Source organism: Pinus tabuliformis, chromosome 6 (assembly GCF_031772625.1).
Source record: "Pinus tabuliformis cultivar Carrire ecotype Pingquan chromosome 6, CPIR1, whole genome shotgun sequence".
Classification (NCBI taxonomy): Eukaryota; Viridiplantae; Streptophyta; class Pinopsida; order Pinales; family Pinaceae; genus Pinus; species Pinus tabuliformis.
Window position 1 is genome coordinate 1059828230 of NC_142292.1, and position 14125 is coordinate 1059842354.

Consider the following 14125-nt stretch of genomic DNA (forward strand, 5'->3'; position numbering starts at 1 on the left):
CCTTAACTGGGCTATCACCAATGCTTCTCTTCTCCCTAAATTATCTTAGTCCTCATTTATTTTCCTGCCCTCTCAATGATGTGCTTGATCCTCATAAGCCTCTCAACCTTCTCTTTCTCATGTTCCTTTCTTTGCCTATGTGCATGAATCATGTATCATTTTTCCAGACCTTATCTCCCTCCTTTCTCTATTCAGCAAGAGCCTCTCATTGTAGTTCTTTCTCTATGCACATCACCTACTTCTCCTCAATGCACGAGAGAATGTGAATAGAGAATAATGCACGCCTCCCATTTTTCCCATTTCCTTCCGTTGTAACCGAATGAAGGAGTGCCTTCTTGTCATTTTCCACAAACCAATCATCTACCTTTTTGTGGGTCTGCTTAGGACCTCCTTGTGGCTAGCACAACCCATACTTCTTCATAAAATTTGTCCTTTTCTTGGCTTGTGTTTTTCTCTAACGAGAACATGGACACTCCTTGTTTTTTAGATGAATTTAATACATTGTTAGGTCCATTAAAACCACTCAGTCAACCCATGGTTGATATTTAAACCAACTATCTTCCTCAAGCAATGTAATTTGTGTCCCTTTCTCAACCATTTTTAATTTTTAATTATATAATTATAAGGAATTTTTTTACAAGGGAATTAACTCGCAAGGAATGCCACAAAGACTCCGAGTCAGATTTGGTTGATCCATCCATGTACCAAAAAATGGTTGGCTCTTTGATGTATTTGGTTAATACTAGGATGGACATTTACTTTGCAATGAACACCTTGAGCCAGTTCCAGATGGAACCGAGACATGGTCATTGGATTGTAGCAAAGCATGTATTGAGGTATTTACGTGGTACAATTCATTATGGGTTGATATATGTCTCAAACGATGATATACAACTGCAGGGTTATACAAATTCGGATTGGGCAAGGAGTGCGAAAGATAGAAAGAGTACATCCAGAAATTTCTTCAGTTTGGGCTCCCCTATGATTTCGTGGATGAATAAGAAGCAAACATTTGTTGCACTCAACATTGCCGAGGCATAATATACTGTAATCAATTTAGTGAGTTGTGAAGTAGCGCAGCTTAAAAAGTTACTCGCATGACTATTTGTTCAGGTGCTAAAACGGACTGTGATATATTGTGACAATCAAAGCTGTGTAAAGCTTGTAGAGAATCCAATTTTCCATGACAAGTCAAAGCACATTGATATCGACTACCACTTCATTCGTGACATGGTGCAAAAGGGAGTAGTGAAACTCCAACACATCTCTACTAAAGTGTAGACAACCGATATTCTCACAAAGCCTCTTTCCAGAGCAAATTTTGTATACTTCAAGGACAAGCTTGGACTTGTTGAGAATGCTTCCCTTAGTGAGAGGGAATGCTAATGAGATAACGTCACGGACAAACATTCTCCCTATGTCATGTATGACCATAATTAGGGAGAATGGTCCAACGGAGGAAATCATTCTTCCTGTGTCAAGTATATTGACCAAAATTAGGAAGAACGGTCCTAGAGTCCCAGGATCACTCAATTGAGTAGGTGCCTTTCATCATTAGGCTTAGTGAGCTAATTTAGCATCAGACCCATAACTTAGATAGAGTGTGGCCTTTGGAGATTCGCCACGTGTCAAAGATATTGACCAGAATGCTGGTGAACCAAGGCTAGTCCATATACCATGCATCAGAAAGAGAAAAATTATGGTGACTAGTTGATGCTAATGATGTACCATGTGTCAGGAGTATCAACCATGATTATGGTGAGGATACACCATAAGTCAGTGGTACCGACCATAATTATGGTAACCTGTTGATGTTGTCGATCTACTATGTGTCAAAATTATTGACCATAATTATCATAGTTGAATGATGTTGATACTTTTGATGATTTGTTATAACTCTTTCTTAGAGAAATTTGTCAACATGAGAACATCTGGATAGTAATTATGAATACATCCCTAGCTAAGAGGGAGTGTTGAATTTTGTAGCTATGGTGGGTCTTCGTAATTTATATTTTAGTCCTTGAAATATATAATGTAAATGTAAGACATGTTCTTCATGTCATTTTTATTGTTTATCCCTTGAAAAGATTAATGTAAGACATGTTCTTCATGTTAGTTTCAAAAGAGAAAATTTTGAATTTTGAAATTTGAATTTTTGGCTCCAAACTTGTCAAGTCATCCCTTCTTCGAGTTAAGTCAGCTCCAGTGAAGAGACACTCATTCGAAAAGGAAAAACACTATATATAGGGCCTTCAACCTCCTCCACAAGGCAACATTCGACCTCTCACAAGACAAGAGATATTTCGGGCATTTCAGGGAAGAAGAAGAAGGACAAATTCATCTCTATTGTTTCTCTCTCTTTCCTTGACTTCGAACGTGTGACTTTCTAGGCATATTCTAGGTAGTAGGTCAAACTTATAGACAAAAAATTATTCTAGGAAACAGAGCCGAGTTTCTGGGCATATTTTGGGAGGCTGAAATTTGACATAGACATATTAGAGAGGGCCAAAGTTGTTGGGAAAAAGAGTGACTTGACAAGAGGGTTGTTTGGCTAGGTTTTAACATTGTTGATCAATTTGACCATCATAGTTTACTAGTAGTATTAGGTGTATCTTTCATTGAACTAAATATTTATCTAAGGAAAAGATTGCTGGGTTTTTACCCCAAGTGGGTTTTCCCAAGGTAAATCTTGTGTTCTCTTTGTGCATTGTGATCTCTATTGCCCTTGTGTATTTATGGTTGAATTTTTGAAGTGTAATTGCTTAATGATAACTTGGAATTCACTAAAAGAAGATCTACATCATTAGAAGTAATTATCAATATTTCAGAATTTAGTGCTTGTATCTATTGCACTTGAAAAATCAACACAATATGATAAAAATGGGATAATGTGTAGGCGTGTCTAAGGGAAGAGTTGAATAACACATATTCAAACTGATTACTATGTAATGTAATTATATGTTATTGGATATATTCATAATAAAAGAAGGACCACTAAGTAGTTAGGAGGTTATGATTATTGCTTTTTGGTTAGTTTTGATTTGATTTGATTTGATTTATTTATTTATTTTTGTTCGAGGTAAGAAATTAATGTCCTTCTCAGTCCAAGACTAGCATGTCATCATGTCACTAGCAAGGATTTGAACTTTGATGGGGAATATAACAACCATTCTACCCAACCACCCGAGATAACCCCAATTGACTTAATTTTTTTGGGTATCGGAGACTCCCTCGAGAAAGAAATCGACCTCCCTCTTAGCCCAAAGGCAAGAAAGAGGTTGCTAATACTTGGCCAACCCATAGTATAAACACACTTAAGAGCGCCAACATAGTTACTCTATTCCAAAGCTACAACATGTCAAACTATGAGACTTGAAAATGAGTGAGGATAATCACAATGATTCCACCCAACCACTCAAGCTAAACTCAATTGACAGTTCTCTGGTTAATTAAATAGCACTTTGTTATTATTAATTTCTTTGTCCTTGAACATCGTTACTTTGTTATTATTCACCTTCTTTATCCTTAAACATTGTTACTTTGTTATTATTCATCTTCTCAATGATATCTATTTCATGATGTTTTGTTTATTTTTTGATTGAAAATATATTTTAATGTGACCACATGACATTAAAGTTTGTATACCCATCTTAACTCTAGATCTATCAAACACTAAGATAGACTAAATCCATTAAAGTACAAATTTTCCTCAAATTTTACTCCCTTAAATTTTTCTACACATTAATAAAATTAATCCCTCTCCATCCTTAATAAATCTAAATTTAAAATATATCACACTTAAAAAAAATCACCTCAAAACCATAACTCTAACCCATGTTGGTGAATGCACTTAGTCCTTATCATGTTTCACAATATTTTTTTTTATGGAATACCCTTTCTTTATCCCAAAGTAAAAATAAACATTATTTAGGATGAATATCCACATATTTTTCTCAACAATAAAACATTTATTTTAAATATATATTACAAACTCTACCTAATGTTGTCACCCATGTGCTTTATCTACGTAAGTTGCCACTACAAGCATCTCACTCTAATCTTATAGGGTCATGTAAAATAAGGGAACCATGCCTTTTATCTTTAGATTGTTGCTTTCATGGTTCCATAATCTTTTACTTTCCTTTCAAGCTACCATTAGAGGGAACCAAGTTATTTTAATAAATATTTTTTTTTACTTTCATTTCAAGCTACCATCAGAAGGAACCAAGTTATTTTAATAAATGTATTTTTTACTTTCATTTCAAGCTGCCATGAGAGGGAACCAAGTTTATTTATTTAAGAAATGTATTTTTTACTTTCATTTCAAGCTAACATTAGAGGGAACCGAGTTATTTTAAGACATGTATTTTGTCAAGCTTTCCATATTATTTGGTGGGTATGAGGAGTAATGTAATTTGGAAAGTGACTTTATGGGTTATGTACATGGGTTTTATTTTATTTTTAAAATACATGCCACTTATATTTTTAATAAACAAATACTTTTTTACAAGTAATATTGAAAAATCTGATTCGAACCCAAAAACATAGTAATCAAACTCCACCAGTGCAACCAGAGTTGTGGCGGAGGCAAAGAATTTGGGGGCAAGTCAAATTTGAATTTCGTAGAACGCGCCTGTTTGCTCCCTACACGTGGGGTTTTATAGACTGGCCGCGGTTTCACAGTGAAGCGATAGAGGAGAGACCGAAGACCACCGCCCATCCAAAGCGGTTTCCGTCACTGATTGGAAATTCAAAATTAGGCGGGCTCTTGAATCCGCACTCAAAATGGGAGGGAAGTTTTGGGATAACAGCCATCACTAACCAGGTATTGTTTCGATCCGTGACCTAAAGATCCTCTATCTCTTCCCCTATTTGTTCCTTGCCACAGTACGTTATTTCGGCGAAATTCAGATGATCGCTCTCAACTATTACAGTGACCGCCATTACTGGTAAGCTGGAATTTCACCAACTGCATTTCTTGCCTTCAAACCCTGATAATATTTGCAAGACTTTCACTGTAAACATTTTTTACCCTGAGAGGCTGAGTTGCCCATGGATTTCTTAGTTTTTACACGATTTCATACAGCAAGTCCTTATTTCTTGAAGAAAACCTTGTTTTCCGTGGTGACTACTGTAGATACTCTGTAAAGTTCTCATTTTAATATTTCGCTATTTTTTGGCAGTCTGCTGTTCCTGTGAATGACAAAAGGTTCTTGATGTCAAGAAGTTAAGAAGTCGTGGAAACGGATTACGCGTTAATGCTGTTTACAAGGAAGGATTGCTAGTGCTCTGTCTGTTAGTGGATCCTGTTTTTGGTGGGGAGATTAAAGATGGCAGGGGGACAGGAAAATTGCCTCCGTATTACTCGAGCTCGAGCTGCCTGTGTTTCGAAAGCTTCTGCCCCTGTGATTCAATCGCAAGTAGATGAGAAGAAAACCAGGAAAAGAGCTCCTAAGCGAGCTGCAGTGGATGATCTTGCTGCCAATGCAAGCGGTTCTCAGCCTAAAAGGCGCGCAGTTTTAGGCGATGTCACAAATCTTCATGCTGCTGCTACCGATTGCTTGTCAACAGCGAACGAACAGGTTTGGTTCCGAAATGCGATCCTCCTAATCCTATTCTAAGTATTTAAGCCTTTATCTGGATTTGATGCCTGAAGTGCAAGAATCAGGCAAAATTACTTTTGCAGAGATTTTTATGCACGATTTTAGTTTATTTTTATAATTTGTTTAGTCCTTTTACCTCAGTAAAATGAGTCTAATTCAAAGATATCGATGGCATAGGTTAATGCTCCCAATCCTAGCATTAAAGGGAGGACGCGTAACAAGAAGAAAGAGGCAAGGACTTCAACGAAAATAGTTAAAGATGAAATTCATCCGGAATCGAATCCTCTTGCTGATCATAGTTCGAATCATTCGGAATGTCAAAAGCCTCCCGCTGCAAAATTAGCAGAGCAACGATCATTAAAAGGTAGAGTATGAACTTCGAAACATAAACTCAAAACTCCTTAAAGCAAATGCCTATATGATAAATCTGTTTTTTCTGTCAATCTTTAACTTGGTCGTTCATCAGGCGTACCTTCAAAGGCAAAGCAGGGGGAAAGCTCCAATTCACAAAGCTGTTCGAAGCACACAGACATAGACAAAGACCACACAGACCCTCAAATGTGTACTACTTATGTCGAAGATATTTACGAGTATTTACGAAATGCAGAGGTGTGGATTGCAAGCATCTCACCTGTAGCTTTAAAACACATATTAATACAGATAAACCCTTGCATTGTGATGCATCTTTTACACAGACCACCGTACTTACATTATGCCCACATCATATAATATCAGTTGACCAGATAGATCTAATTGAGAAAAGAAAAGGGGCATTTGTCGACTGACAGTTTTATGGATACTTCTTTCAGTTGAAGAATAGGCCTTCGGCAAATTTCATGGAGACTGTACAGAATGATATCACCCCAAATATGCGAGGAATTCTCGTTGATTGGCTGGTAGAGGTATGTGGCCACAACCACCCAGTTTTCAATTTTAGTACTAATTTGATCGTTATTAGTACTACTTTATGGTCGATGCAATGGGTGTATATGTTTAAATACCCTGCTCATGCTCACACTTGTTTCTATGTTAGCAGGTTAGCGAGGAGTATAAGCTTGTCCCTGACACACTATACTTGACAGTATCTTACATTGATCGTTATCTGTCCGCAAATCCAACTAGTAGGCACAAACTGCAACTTCTGGGAGTCTCTTGCATGCTAATTGCCTCGTAAGTTTTTGCCCTTTATCAATATAAGATAGCATGACCAGTGAATTTGGTTTTTGGTTTTATGGGGAGACAATGTGGCCTAATTCCCATCGTTTCATGTAGGAAATACGAGGAAGTCTGCCCTCCTCATGTGGAAGAATTCTGTTATATCACAGATAACACATACACAAGAGACGAGGTACCTGCAACTTCTTTCACTAAATATACACTCTTCCTTTTCTGCAATTTCTTTATTTTTTGCCGGGGTCTGGGGAAACTGATCGAATAGATCGAAAATTTAACCGTCCCCCGCTGCCCAAAAAAAAAGGGATAAAAAACAACCACATGGAATGCCAACTGCGATACAGAAGGGTAGTTAGCGAAATGTGCTTTATTTCATAATACTACTGATTTAATTAGTGATCAGTATGTCAATTCTGAAGTTTATGTTGGCTAATTATTATTTTTTAAAATGGTAACTCGACAAGGAAGAATGTAAGTCGCATAACCTTATTAGCTTTATTACACTAATTTATTTAAAGTTATATTATTTAATATAATTAAAAACATATTAAAATATTTAAATAAAAACATGAATTATATTATAGTTTATTTTCAAGTTCAGAGATCACTAAATAATTTAACATAACTTGATTTTAGTTTTAATTTTTTAATTATTCACGTAATAAAGTATTTACATGTATTTTATCCTAAGGCGAAAATATTCTTTTAGATTTTAAGATTTAAATGTAAATATATTGAATAATACATTTCAATGCCATTACAATAATGTAGTTGATCTATTATGTTATTTATACAAATACAAATTGAATTTGAGTAGAGAATGTAATTGCCACTTCAATAATCATATTTGTTGTGTCAATAATCATGGCTTGCATGACAATAGTCATTCATCTTCAAGATTTCATTATAAAACTCATTTGTTTATTCCATGAATTACAACACTTCCAATTTTGGAATGAGGAGTCTGAACGAGTTTTTGTTTTATTATTGTTGATGTCTTCTTTTTAAAATTATGCAATTTGTCTGAGTGTAAGCAATTTGTTAGGTTGTAGTTTATAATCTACCCTGTATCTTTACTAATTCATGTTGAAACTCTGTAGATGTTGTCAATGGAGAGAAAAATTTTAATCTTCTTGAACTTTGAGATGACAAAGCCTACAACAAAGAGTTTTCTCAGGTATGTCATTTCTGTAGACATCTACCTCTAATAGCTTTTACCAGCTATATGTTAGTTATATATCCTGCTCTTGTCTTACTGGTATATATTTGAACAGGCGTTTTGTACGAGCTTCTCAAGCAGGGAATAAGGTCAGTATCAATGCCAGTAAGGTTCTAATTATGTAGTTGTGCTATCCTGATATCTATGGTACCTACATACACCTAATTGTTGATCTGGATGCTTATGTATTTTGTACCAGTGCTTATTTTTATTAAAATGAAATAATTTTTGGCAGGCCCCGAGTTTGCATATGGAGTTTTTGGCCAATTATTTGGCAGAGTTGACACTCATGGAATGCAGTTTTCTCCAATACCTACCATCCTTGATAGCAGCCTCAACTGTATTTCTGTCTCGATTGACACTTGATTTTCTAACAAATCCATGGGTATTGTCTACTCCCCGAAGTCTACTATTATACTGTTTAGTGCTGGCTTGATGTGCGGGCATAAATTTGTAGATTTTGTGATATGCAGAATCCAACTTTGGCGCATTATACAGGATACAAGGCATCACAGCTTAAGGACTGTGTAATGGCAATCTATAATGTACAAATGAATCGAAAAGGTAGTACATTGGTTGCAATAAGGGAAAAATATCAACAACACAAGGTACGCTTTCATATATCTTACTTAGGAATTTAATGGTTTTTTAAATCCAACCTTTGAAAGCTATGATGATTACATGCACATAGCTGGTTACTGTTATTAAAGGTTTATACATGTTTTATTGTTTGCCATGACAGTTCAAATGTGTAGCAAGCTTGCCTCCACCTCCTTTTATTGCTGAAAGGTTCTTTGAAGACACCCCAAACTAAAGCTATTCATCATTGGTTGTGCACAAGCGTTTTGCTGAAGCTTGTTTGGAAGTACAATCTCATGTAATAGTTGTAATTGAATCCGGAGTCTTTTACTTATTGTTGGTTAATTTCCATTTAAATGTGTCAATTTGTTCAGACCGTCAGTGCCCATTCTTTTGGTGCTCATATTTTAACTCATTGGCTTACCAGCCTAGTAAGCAATGGGGAGCTTGCATGTATTAGTTTTGAGCACTCAAAGGAAGTGCCCATTTATCAAATTGTATCATATTTTTTGGAAATTATCTACGTGGAAACAGACGAGTCCATGTCTCATGGAGTAATGATAACATGATTTTGTACAGAGAATAGTCGTCAAGGGTTTTTTTGTGTGGTTATTTAGATCTTGTAAACGTCAGAAACTTTATATGTCATCATGGGATTAGAATTTAGATATTTATCATGTGATCATAAGACTATAATTTAGACAAAACGGACGATACTATGTTATTCAATCACTCAATTTAAAGATAATTAATTAATTAATTATTTATTTTATTTATCCTGCATTTCTAAATAAATGATATGAACATTTGAATAAATATACAAAATTATTTACACGACTTTGGTATTTTACAAATTTTTACTCCTGCCACGAGTAGAAAAATGCTACTGGTGCCAAATATACAGATTATTTTTTCTTCATTAATGTGGAGGTTTTTGGAAATATTCATGCATAGGATCTGTTTACCAATAGATTGTTTTATGGTTATGAAACATATTTCATTTTCTATTGACAATGTATTTGGTTATTCGACCTCGTGCTTTCTCATGCACGGTTTTAAGGTTGATATTCTGCAAATTATTTTCATTTTATAATATCGTTTTTGGTTTGCTGATTTTGTTCTCCGATTAGTAATTTTATTTTTAAATTTTCTTTTATAAAATTTAAATAGGAAAATGTTATTTTTTATGAAAATGTTATTTTTTCTTAAGCTTAATATTCAATAATGTTATTTTATAAACATGTTTTCGTTAAATGTAAAATTTACAAAAATATTTATTATGTTGGTAGAAAAAAGTTGTTTGTTCGTTCAATTTAATCTTTGGATCAATATTTATTATTAGTAAAGAATATAATGTTATTTGATATTTGTGAAGGGGTTTGTGAGTGCTATTCATTATTTGCTTGAGGAATGTGTAGATTTCTAGGACTAGCCTATATCTATCTTAATTTTGCATTTTTCAAGCGTTGAGAGGGATCATATCTCAAGGTGTATACCCCATTTTTGAGTGTTGAACTTGAGGAAAGGTTTGCACCTTGACATATTTAATCCCTTGGTGCTTGATATATTCATAGTTAAAATAGATCTAGGTTGATTTCATATATATATATATATATATATATATATAGATATACACGATTTTTATTTGGTGCAATAATGAAGAGATTTCTACTACAAATTTCCTCATCCATGTTCATTGATACATATCCTTATATGATATTGAATTAGATGTTATCTTTTGAATTTTGATCTCAAAGTTTTGAAAAGAGAAACTTAGGTAATTGTCTCATGAAGCCATGGATAAACCATATTTCATTAATCCTACAATTCCTACTATAACTATAATTAGTTATTTAGTCTTGTTTTTGGCTTCTCTATAATGTTGTTTTTGGCTTTTCTCATTCTTGGAGAAGTTAGTTGATTTAGCCCAAAATAGATCTAAGTTTGGGGATGGAATGGGTTATAATTAAAGTAGAAATATCAATCTAAAGTTTCTTTCCACAATCAAGTTTGTAAGTACAACTAAAAACTCTTGGTCAAGGATAATTTCTAATTTTAATTTTTCATTGTAGGATCTTTGACTATCAACTTTTGTCCCTCCCTTGCTTGTCGTTTTTTTTTTCAAGTTGAAAAGCAAAGTAGACCCAATATTGAGAGTAAGTTAATGGCTGAGAAGGGAGATGTAAGAGCAACAATTCCTTTTGAATGTACCCATTGAACACTAGATAGTGTTTATAAAAGATTCTCGAGGATTCCTAGATATATGACTCAAAAAAATAGATGCAATACACTTATTTGATTTGAATAGAATACATTTTGTCCCTATTATTACAAGGCTAAAGAGAGTAAAAGTACCACTCCTAAATAGGGATAGAAAATATGATAAATATAAAAAGAAATGGTATTTCAACAATATTTTTAATGGAATGATATTTTCAAAATATTTGGAATAAATAGCATTTGAAAGGTTCATGAAACAAACTATGAATAAACCAAACAATCCTTTTGTAGACATTTGAAACCAATTTGTAAACATTTGTCACTAATTAGGTTGGGAGATCATATCGATTATAAAATTATTAGCCTAATTAAACAATTTATTAGCGAGCAAGGAAAAATATTATTTGGTCGAATGAATAAGTTAAGCTCAAAACAATGATGTCTAATGACTAAGGCTATTAAATGAGCTCATATTCCATCATTGCTACCTTTTCTTTATAATGAAAACTAATTCGATCCATGAAAATGAACCTACTTAATCAAATTGGAGTTGGGATATTTGGTCAATAAAGAGATGGATTTTAAGTCTATTGTTGAAAGAGTCAATAGGATTTCATTTTTGGAAAAGAATTGGATTGAATTCTTTTAATTTCATTCATTTGCAATTTAATATTAAAAAAGTTTTTAATATTTTAACCTTCTTGAAGGGAATCCTCAAAGATTTTTTTTATTATTATTCATTCCATCTATTTCTAGCAATTATCTAATAGAACTATTTGTGCAAGTATTTTATGATTTGGCAATGGCCTCTTGCACAAATATTGGATGAATTTGTTATAAGAGACCCCATTGGCATGTGATTTTACATTGATTCGAGTAATCCCCAAATGATGAAGATCTCTCGTTTACCTCTATCTTGGTGGTGGAAACTATGGCTCTGGGTTTTTGTTGATTAAAGTAGTTTGAATGCCCCCTTACGAGCCTCATACAAATGAAAGAATCATTTTCTAGTGTTTTTGAGCTATATATCCATGTTTCACTTTGGTTTTTGAAGTTTACTCTCATGAATGGTTAGTATTTTTCTCGATTAGTCATTTGTTTGGTCCATTGAGAATAACATTGATCATCTTTTTATTTAGAAAATAAAAGTTCCAATGGCTTTTTCTACTACAACCTTCCCAACCATAATTTGCTTTGGATAGGTATCCTCTTGGTAGGCAAGGGTTTAAATCTATTCTAGTTCTATTATCAATTATGGGTTTAAATCTCAGAGAGATTTTGGACAATGCTTGATATCTCAAAATATTTTTCCTTTTTTGAGAAGGGGAGGTGGGAGTGGGAGTGGGAGGAATATCTTAGGTTGAAAGAAAAAACTATTTCAAAGTTCTATAAAATAGTCTATTGTGTAAGTGGCAATTTGGTACTTTTTAGGTCTCTATGTAAAGAGTTATAGGATATATATATATATTTTTTTTTTATTTGATCTGAATTGGGAAAGATTGGTTAACGAAATCTAAACAAAAACTAAACCTTGATATATTTGAGAATAAGTTTTTTTTCATTACCACAAGATTTATTGGTTGTTGTGGTCCACCTTTGTTGAAATTTGTTAGCTTAGGGAGAAATTCCCTTCATTGGGAAGCCTTACTCATTCGAAGAAGACTCTACTAGCCCTTGGAAGAATTTAACCAAGGAAAAGTATTTTTTTTCATGTGGAACCCACATCTTCACAAAAGTACAAGTCGAACTGGGCAAGGAAATTCAACCTCCAAAGACACATATAAATAGACCACACTTGACATCATTTGGAGGCATCTCATCACACACCTTCTCTTATATTGGTTCGTACACTTCTAAATTACACGGTTGAGTTCACACGTGCGAAGGAAAGAGAGTATATTTTTTGTCAACCAAGTTTTACTTCTATTTGGGATTGTTTTGACTAGCATTGACCATGGAGGATTTGACTTTGTTTTCTTGATTTTCTGATATGTTTGGAGGGGTGAGTTGACCAAACTTTTTTCAGATCACTTTGACTAGCGTTGTTTTCAAATTATGGGCTAGGGTTTTTGCAGGTCAACACCTTGACTTTGATTGAATTCTGTGGGAGAATTGGTGACTTTTTTGATTGGATTTAACTAAGTTTGGAAAGGTTGAGTTGACTGTTATTTTGACAAAATTTTTTGGAGGTTGATTTAACCGTTGACCATTGTTTAGTTAAGGCTTCTTTTGTTGCTGTTGACTTTGTTCATAATTTATAGATTTGACTACATTTCTCATTTTGGATTAGATATTGGATAGTTGACTTGGTTAGTCAAGGGCTTGACCCTTTGACTCATTGTTGATGAACTTGAACATTGTATCTCTTTGTTGAACATTTGATGACAATCCAATAGAAGAAGAATTTGGAAAGGGTTTTCACTTGGCCTTTAACCAAATCTTGTGTCTATATTTTTGTTGGCTATCTTTTATTGTGCATTGGTTTACTGTTCTATGTACAACTACTTAATGGTGATGGGAGATTGAATTATATTGGAAATTGATTGCTAATTGAATAAGAATTGAAATAAGTGGTTGTTTTAAGCATAGAACACAGGAAAATTACCATGGTATCATAGTTGAGGTGAAGATAAGCCCAAGGAGACAAGAGACAAACAATCCATTGGAAATATTTGAAGAAAACTTATTTGAATCGGTTAAGATATCTACCTCATACTTCAAGGAGGGAGAGAAGCTAAATGACTCATCAAATTTTGCTGCTTGGAAAATCAAGTTTTAGGTGACCTTGGATGAGAATGATGTCTTGGAATATTTGGAAGGAAAGGTACTTGAGCCTTTGGAAAATGCTTTTGTTGTTATCAAGGCCAAGTACAAGAAATGTGAGATCAAAGCAAGAAAATCATTATTGGTTCTTTAAGATATCACTTGCTTACTTATATTTCTAAGTTGAAGAAGTCCAAGGAAATCTATGATAATTTGTATTGGATATATGAGGTCAAAATATTGAACCATATTCTCTCCTTAAAAAATCAAATCAAGTTCATCAAAATGAACAAGGGAGAGATTGTGTACTCATACTTCATTAGGATATCCCAACTCAAGGATCAACTACTGATTGTCACAGAACCTATGTCTAATAAAGAGATGGTGCTCGTTGCACTTGGAGGCTTTCCTCCAATTCGAGAGACATTTATTACTATTATAAGTTCCCAACATTTGATGAGCTCATTGGAAAGTGCACTCAAGAAGAGATTAGGATGATATTTAGAGGAAGAATTCAAAAACATGAAGAAGAGGAACCCACAACACTTTTTACTTGAGGCAAGAAGAG

At 34.0% G+C, this 14125-nt stretch overlaps 1 protein-coding gene across 2 annotated transcripts; it reads left to right on the forward strand.

Moving 5' to 3' along the window:
- The first annotated feature begins 4681 nt into the window (after nucleotides 1–4681).
- Nucleotides 4682–9147, forward strand: LOC149262606 (cyclin-A1-4-like). 2 transcript variants are annotated; one of them, XM_089385795.1, is made up of 12 exons: nucleotides 4682–4825; nucleotides 5184–5582; nucleotides 5781–5967; nucleotides 6070–6212; nucleotides 6413–6505; nucleotides 6640–6773; nucleotides 6876–6951; nucleotides 7877–7953; nucleotides 8051–8084; nucleotides 8231–8380; nucleotides 8469–8603; nucleotides 8738–9147. In XM_089385795.1, the coding sequence occupies exons 2-12, from the start codon at nucleotides 5331–5333 to the stop codon at nucleotides 8807–8809; spliced, it is 1353 nt and encodes a 450-aa protein (XP_089241921.1). In that variant the 5' UTR covers nucleotides 4682–4825; nucleotides 5184–5330; the 3' UTR covers nucleotides 8810–9147. The 2 variants fall into 2 exon arrangements, with proteins under 2 accessions (XP_089241921.1, XP_089241914.1); XM_089385788.1 differs by having other exon boundaries at nucleotides 4811–4949.
- The last annotated feature ends 4978 nt before the right edge of the window (nucleotides 9148–14125 follow it).